The sequence below is a fragment of the Erpetoichthys calabaricus genome, chromosome 2 (assembly GCF_900747795.2).
Source record: "Erpetoichthys calabaricus chromosome 2, fErpCal1.3, whole genome shotgun sequence".
Taxonomy (NCBI): Eukaryota; Metazoa; Chordata; class Cladistia; order Polypteriformes; family Polypteridae; genus Erpetoichthys; species Erpetoichthys calabaricus.
In genome coordinates, this window is record NC_041395.2 from 265,916,545 (window position 1) to 265,925,032 (window position 8,488).

Sequence of the window (8,488 nt, forward strand, 5' to 3'; positions counted from 1 at the left end):
TTTCAAATTTACCTTCACATTACAACAATATGTGTTTATAAAAAATATAATAGCAATACTCTCGAGGTTATGTATACAAACATTTCTTATATAAACACACAATGTTATTTTTATTTTCAGAACAATTTTAATATTAGAAAGACAGGAAACAGATAAAATGTGATTTTTATTTTTGGTGTTTTTTCTTTGTGTACAGTATGTGTGTATAGCTGTGTGCATACATATACTTTGGGGGTCCTATTAGGGGATTTGTTCTAGTGACCAGAACTACAAAAACATTTTGTCATTGTCATGATCTTCAGAATGTCGCATAATAAGTTTATTTGGCACATTAAGAAAGCACAAACCAGTCAATGGCAAGTTAGTAATGTGATTATAGTAGCTAAATTAAAGTGCAGCTCTCACTAATAATGTGACTTAATTCTTCAGTAGGCATCCTTCACTGCTTGTCTAGCCTGCAGACAAAGAGGATCTAATGTCCCGTCGCCTCCTGTGAAAGAAACAGTGGATTAAAAATATGTTGTGATTTACAATAGAATGATTCTATATTATAATTAATGCAGAAATTAATGTTTAGTATATACTTTATTAGCCATGTTTCAGTCTTCTGACAGACATTCATTACTGCTTATTTGCTAAAATGATGAAGATCCATAAGTGGATGCAAAAATAGGATGGAATGAAATTTCATTGTTGTGTTTGAGGTGAAAATATGTTATTTCTGTAACAAAATACTTTTTCAGTTACTGTACATTTTTCATTTTGTTAAGAGTAGATGTGTTAATAATTTGTCAGATAACTTTTCATTTCAGTATTGAAAAAGTAGCACAGCTAATTAAACCATGAAGTACTGTAGCCTGCCATACTGAATTCATTGAATATTAAATGAAATAATTTCTTAGTAATCTATTGACAGTTAGGGAGGAAAATAGAATACGGTGCAAGAAGTGATAGGAAAGACTGTAAGGATTGAAAAGTTTCAGTCGTTAACATGAGGAAATTTTATTTCCTTATGGTGAAACTTCTTTTTCATATTATTGTTGTTGTGGTTCTTCTTCTTCTTCTTATTATTAGATTTTTATCTGAGTACTCTGGTTCTTCCCCAAAGAGTGCATGTCAGATGAACTGGTAACTCTAAATTGGCCTAGTTATGGTGTGGCTAGTGGGGGTGTAGTCTACATTGGACTGGCACCTCAGCGTGGGCTGTTTCTTGCTTCCTGTTGGGATTGGCGCAGCCTACCATGGCCTTGAACTGGAGAAGCATGTTAGAAAATTTCCTTGCTTAATGGCATCTGTAACCTAATTCATTAGCAACCAAAGTACAAATAGAACAATTAAATATGGCAATGAAGTCATTATTACACAAAACTTGTGTCCAAGTTGAAAATTGTGGAAGTATGGGCAGCAGGTTAGTGTAACTACAACTTCAATGTGAAAGTAGCATGGAATAAGTATTATTTCCAACACCTTGATCTCTGGGATGTGGAACGTTTTTATTAATTCAGAGAACTCATTAATAATGTTTGCATAGTTGCAAACTAGTAATTACATTGAATCTGCATTTTGTTAAGATAACTATCCATTTATCTGTCTACTTATTTTGTAAGCTTCTATTCAATTCAGGGGCCCTGGGGTTTTGAAGCTAACCAAGTACTGGGAGCAAGACAGCTAACAACCCTGGAACAGGCACCCATCTAACTCATGGCATGCTGGGATGTGGGAGGACAGCCAGAATAACCTGAGAAAATCTGTAACAGGCACAGGGAGAAACTGCATACAGACAGTGTGACCAGGAGGGAGATATTAGCATAGAAACCTAGAAACATATAATGAGTAAAATATTATACAGAGGTTAAAAGTCAATGTTTCCATAATTTACTACCATATTATATTAAGACACAGAGAAACAGTGAACACTGATTAGTAACACTTTATTTCAGCATTGTCTACAAAGCCTCTATTACCCATTTACTGTTATATAATAAGACCATAACACAGGCTTTTATGTCTTAATAACACTTTAAAAACATCAACAAAGTGGTTATTCACCTCTGTGCCATATGGCTTATTAAAAGCGTGTCATAAATTCCTGCAATTGCCTTGTGAATATGATAACTTCATGTGGTCTTTCTAAGTATAAATGTAAGACTCATAAGACTTATGATGAAGCAAGCAATACTGAAAAAAAATATCACCAAATTTAGCCACATAAGTGAATCTATTTATAGATACTGTACCACAATGTAAAATGCACAGAGATTAATAACTACTTTATTGATGCTTTATGTTATTAAAACCAAAATAAGCATTTGTTAATCTTTTGTTACATACTAGTATGTGACTAATTATAAGTGGTACTTAACCTTAAGTGTTACCATTAGAGTAGAACTATGGTAATCAATCATTCAATAATGCCCTGTAGTCAACTTAGAAGTATTCTTCTTCTTTTTTGTAATTTCTGTGTATGGTTTTTGTTGGTGTTTGTTATAATGTTTCTATATTTCTTCATTTTCTGTAAGAGCTAAATTTCTCCTTAGGACAAATAAAATACTATCTATCTATCTATCTATCTATCTATCTATCTATCTATCTATCTATCTATCTATCTATCTATCTATCTATCTATCTATCTATCTATCATTATTATTGCATTCCTTGTTTTACTTTAAATAAGAAAATTACACAAAAACTTTAAATATGCTTTAAGTCTAGAATATTCTTCAGATTGTCATCACATAACCTCAATATATGGTTATTTTGGAGGATACGTATTCAATAAAGCCAGTGACAAAGTGTTGTAACATCCTGGGTTCAGCTCCCCATGTCAGGTTTATGTCTTTGTGGAGTTTTCATGTTCTCTATGTGTAATGTTTATGGAGTCAAATTAGGGAGGATGAGTTACCTGAAGATCTCTCCACCAATCTATTTTCTGAGTCTCCTTCATCTGTTACAGAGCAGTAGGGAGGCAACAGCACTTGAACAAGGCAGGCCCACACCTACACGGGCCTCCCCAACCCTAACCCTAACCACCTTGTATCAGGTGAATTTAATGTCCAAAAAGACAGGAAGAAAATCTGAGTATCAAAAAATAGTCGTCATAGCTGGTATTGGTGTATTGGGTGCTAGTAACAACTCACACTCACATTCACTCAAAACAAATTAACACATTTGATGTGGGGGCAAAATAGAACATGATGTACATAGATCAAGGGAAAATGTTACAGCTCCACTCAGATGGTGATTAAACCAGGTATTGAACCCAGGAACCTGTAACAGTGAGAAAACAATACTTACGGCTGCATCTCTCTCCCTGCCTCATGTAATTAAGTTACAAATTTTAAGACTTTTCCTTTAAATATTTTTCCTATCATTTAATTATAAAGGGTGGAGTGGTGGCTCTGAGGCTAGGGATCTGCACTGGCAATCGGAAGGTTGCTGGTTCAAATCCCGTAAAACACCAAAATTGACTCTACTCCATTGGGCCCTTGAACAAGGCCTTTAACCTATTGCTCCGTCCTGTGTATGACGTTAATCTGCATCCAGCCCTGCATGTAGGCCCTCCAACCTGTAGGGAAAAACCTGGGGTTGGTGGCAGAATTGGCACTCCAGCCACCATAAAAAACCTCACACTGCTCCATTCTATCTTAACTAGTGTGGTGCTGCACTTGGGTCCTAATCTGGGATCCAGAGTTGGTTTGTCATGTGGTGGGTGTGGCAAAGCACTGTATCAGAGTGTATTCCTAACCTGTCTCTCCACTTAATTATAAAACTTTACCTTGTATGAAAAAGAATGTGAATAGCAAATATTTCAGCTGCTCCTCTTTATATCATGTATATGCTGTATATCAAAACATAAATGGATGTTTTTTTCCCTGTAACATAATGTAATGCACCTGACAATGTACAAAGTTTCAAAATATCTTACCAAAATCTAGATGGGTAATGTTACACTGAAAAACAATTTCTCCATTCACTATCAGCTCCACTTTATTCCACTCTTGTAGCTTTTCAAGGACACAGTGATGGCCATCTGCTGTGAGCATAGCTAGAAAATAATGCATCAAACAAATGACCATTACTAATATTAAAATGCCAAAATTCTACATCATTATAAAAATTAGAAATAACAGAGTACCCACCCACAGTATGTGATAAAATGGCTGTGCAAAATGGGTTAAGCTAAGCATCCATTTATCATGCTATCCTGGCATATCAGTTATTGCAGAGACACAACTGGAGAGAAGTAAACTACAGTTTATGCAGATAATAGCATTGCACTGATTAAACGTGATCTCTGCCAATGGTGCTGTGGTATGATCCCTCGGCCAAGCTGCTTTGTCGTAAAACCCTTTCTAGTGTGATAAAGAGATTGCCCTTACTGGAACTCAGATCAACAGTTCCTGTTAAGTTTTCCCTTTTGATGGCACCATTTTTAGCCTTACCACTCCTCCCTTGTGTACTGTACTATTGGATTTCAATCAGTGTACAATATCCCTGCATTCAATATTATATATATACATATATATATATATATATATATATATATATATAATTTTTTTTTTACTTTTTTGCTCAAACGCGAAATGAATAATATAATCAGCTTCACATCTTTTTTTTAAATCGGTAGACGTACTTTCAGATGCAAGTATGTCTACTGCAATTCTTTATAATTGGCCTCAACTGAGGAAAAGAGAAACAGGCCAGTAGACAACAGTGCATAAATATGTCACTCATGAGTTAACAAGTTTTAGGCAATTAATAATTTGTTTGATATAAACAAGTCTGATCCACAAGAGTCTTGCCATCATTCTTTTTTTGTTTTTTTCCTTGAGGGACCAATTTCTGATGCTTCTTTCAGTATAACAGACCACTCGTATAATCATCTTGGCCTATTATGTGTTAATCAGTGATGCAGAAGATCTCTCAGCATTAGTATAATAAATTGCACCTCACCCGAGGAAATAGCTACAAACCTGACAGTTTGTTAGGTTTAAGAGATTTTCATATGGAACAAAGTGCATCAGTATGACAGCCCTGAATCCAGGAGGTGAAGGATTGCTTTACATTATATTTACAGCCTGCTCTTCCTCGCTAACTCCCTGTCTGTCTGGGAGTTTCTTCTCGAACAATCCAGTAGCTGTGCCCTGAAAACACAATACATCAAACTGGTGGTACTACATGTTACACAAAATCTGGGGTGATGGCAGCATGAAGTGTTCTGCTGCTGCACTTAAAGGTGGCCTTACCAAATATATGCTGCATTACCAATAATGAGGTCACAGAAAGTGCTTTTTCCTTTTTATGCCAAGTGTCACTGTCATTCTTGGGCTGTTGTTAATGAACTAAAGTCATTTGGCTAATGGGCTACAATATTAATAATGCGTAGCTAAGACACACACATCCAAGAAATGCTTGGTCTGCCTTTTATGATCATTCTGTGTGTTATGTGATTAATTTCTTAGGTAATTTATATATATATTTATATAAGTAAGAGGTTATTGCTTGAGGTTCAGAAATATTGCAAAGAAAATAGAATTCAAAATATAGCAGCAATCAGGGAGAGAACATAATTAGAGCCAACATTTATTTTCTTCGCTCACCTTCTACTACATCATTTTAAAGAAGTGAGCCTATTCCAGCAACAACAGAAACCAGGCAGGACTCAGCCCTGAGGGGGATACAAGTCCATCACCGGTCACTGGCAATGGCATCAGATCAGATTAGAAATGGAAAACAGCCTGATAGTGTGGCTGGGATGTGGGAGGAAGCTGGAGTATTAAAGGAAACACAAGCAAAATACCCATGGCACAGTGTTGGTGTCCTAGCTGGGAATGGAACCATTTTCAGATGTGTTTTTTTTTCATTGGATGCTAGTTTGAATCCCCTAAATGCTAGAAGTGTTCCATTGTCCTGCAATTGCTCCATCCTGGGTATGGCGTTAACCTGCACAAAGCAGGTCCTCCAACTTGCAGGAGAAACTCAGAGGTTGGTGGCAGGATTGGAACTCGAACTAGTGTGGTGCTGAGGTGTCACCCATTGCATGGCTGTACTAATTTGGGATCCTGAGGTGGTTCGTCGTGTGGTGGGTGCGGCAACATGCTGTATCAGTATATGCTTCCTTCTTCTCCTCCTAGTACAAGTCAGAATAAATGGACCTTAGGTGCTGTTCATGTATCTCTATGATGAGGTAACTCAAATGTGGAGGGCTGCAGAAGCTGAAGACTTTTTTTATTGTAGCCAAACTATAAATCAACACACATTAAACATCTGCCATTATTGTAATCACTGTTTAATTATTCTAGCACTGAGAAAATATCCATCCATCCATTTTCCAACCTGCTGAATCTGAACACAGGGTCACGGGGGTCTGCTGGAGCCAATCCCAGGGCACAAGGCAGGAACCAATCCCGGGCAGGGTGCCAACCCACTGCAGGACACACACAAAACACACCCAGCACACACTAGGGCCAACTTAGAATCGCCAATCCACCTAACCTGCATGTCTTTGGACTGTGGGAGGAAACCCACACAGACACGGGGAGAACATGCAAACTCCACACAGGGAGGACCCGGGAAGCGAACCCAGGTCCCCAGGTCTCCCAACTGCGAGGCAGCAGCACTACCCACAGCGCCACCGTGCCGCCCTCTGAGAAAATATGAAGGAGCAAATTTAGTTGTAACTGAAAAGAAAGATAGGAAATCAGTCCATATGGGGCTCCAACACCAGTGCCGATGTTAAGAATTTAATGTCTTTGACGGACCACTACATAAGCCAGATAGCTCATGAAATACACTGCTGGAATTCATCATGAAGCAAGTTTTAAATTCAGTTTTGCCTCCTATTCTTACACCAAAAAGTAAGGTGTGACCAAAAAAAAGCTGCTTGATACATTTTATACTCGAGTAATATTAAAAGTGAATAATATATCTGAAAGTAGGGAAAAGTTCTTATTTTCTGCGGCTAGCACTATTAAGCATAAAAGTAGTCTCTGCAGATTAATTGTGTAAATTTAAAAGAGTTTTAGATTTAACGGCTGCAAGACAGAGGAACCGAAGGGAGCATGGCTCCTCATAGTGTCCCCATCTTTTGTGCACTGTTTGGAGTTTATATGTGTTACAAATTATGTTTTTGGGTAATTTCATTTCCTCACACAGTCAAAAACATTCTGTGGACTTAGTTGATAATGTTAAAATTGGCCCAGTATGAGCAAGTATAGGTATGAATGAGTAAGTGTTTTCCAAAGGTGGTCTGGCATCCTGTCCAGGGTTGGTTTCTGTCTTGTGAACAAGGTGGGTCTGGCTCTTCACAACGCTGGAAAGCCATAAAATATGGCTCAGCAAATACAAATAAATATGGCTTGTCAAATACAAATACTTTTGATCCCTGAAAAGTGTTATATTTAAAGACCTTGTATGTGAAAGGCTTTGTTTTTAAAATAATTCAATGGATGTTTAATCCCAAAAATAAATTTATGAAAGCGTTTGCTTTATTTTTAATACCTAATTTTAAATAGATGAATCTTCTCACTGCATCACGACGTTTAGTGGTGTTGTGAATATTTATTACAACTAGGTTATTAGGTTCTGTTTTCATAAGGAGACCTATCTGGTCCTATAACTTTGTCTTACAAAGGCAGAAACACTGCTACATTAATTTATTTCATACGTGGCGCCCTTTCCATAGTTGGTGCCTGTTTCGTCTCGGTCATGAACTGGATTTCTCGGTTTTCACGGAGTTGATGGATGTCTTCTTGTTCATGTTGCAGGGTCACACTTTTTCACGTCAGTGTTGCCGTACTGTTAAATCGTAAATCCGTCAACTACCTATACATATGACCGGCTTAAATAAATAAAAAAAAATCAGAGCCGCACTTTGAAATTGGTGCCGCTCCCTTCGTCTCGTCTGGTCTGAATTGATTTAAACTGCAGGACGCGGTTCAGTCCAATCCCCGCCCCTTGGATTACCTTGCAAGCCTTCCAGCCGAGATGTCCTATGCTCGACAGTGCCGCATGACTCATATGGTCCGTACCTTACAAAGACAACCGACTTCTCGGGCATGGCGATGGCACCTTATAATTCTAGTAGAAGCGAACCAGTGACCTTTTCAAGCGTAGTAAATTAGTAGTTTGTAAGAATACTACGTTCCGTTTCTTGGCAACAGTTTCTAGGGACGCGAGGCTGGCTGCATCAAAGGTCACCTACAGCAGGTGGCCTGTACTGAAAGTACCAACAGTAAATACTTATGTATCACGGAATGGTTAGTTATTATCATCATTAATATATTTTCAACAGTATAACTCCAATATTCACGACGACAGTGAATATTTGCAGTGACAGAAGCTGATCGCTGCGATCTCGTTAACTTAATTGTAAAGTTCAGATATTTCAGTCAGTGAAGAACTAAGCATAAAATGCCGAACCTATCCATAGATCAAAGCATGCATCTTCTTAAAAGTGTAGAGTGAAGCGTTTAACCGATATTAACTT

The 8,488-nt window shown here is 37.6% G+C and overlaps 1 protein-coding gene across 1 annotated transcript; it reads right to left on the minus strand.

Moving 5' to 3' along the window:
* Positions 1–246: 246 nt before the first annotated feature.
* Positions 247–8,129, minus strand: c2h10orf53 (chromosome 2 C10orf53 homolog). Its single transcript, XM_028792725.2, has 3 exons — positions 7,966–8,129; positions 3,926–4,045; positions 247–490 (listed from the first exon to the last, which is right to left on the minus strand). Exons 1-3 carry the CDS (start codon positions 8,057–8,059, stop codon positions 426–428), a joined length of 279 nt encoding a protein of 92 aa, XP_028648558.1. The 5' UTR covers positions 8,060–8,129; the 3' UTR covers positions 247–425.
* Between the last annotated feature and the right edge of the window lie 359 nt (positions 8,130–8,488).

Excerpts from the sequence above, each read along its gene's own strand:
- c2h10orf53 (XM_028792725.2), bottom strand. The coding sequence starts at position 8,059 with ATGCCCGAGAAGTCGGTTGTCTTTGTAAGGTACGGACCATATGAGTCA. Across the intron at positions 4,046-7,965 it reads TCGGCTGGAAGGCTTGCAAG|CTATGCTCACAGCAGATGGC; the intron begins GTAATCCAAGGG and ends ATTATTTTCTAG. Across the intron at positions 491-3,925 it reads CATTACCCATCTAGATTTTG|GAGGCGACGGGACATTAGAT; the intron begins GTAAGATATTTT and ends TTTCTTTCACAG.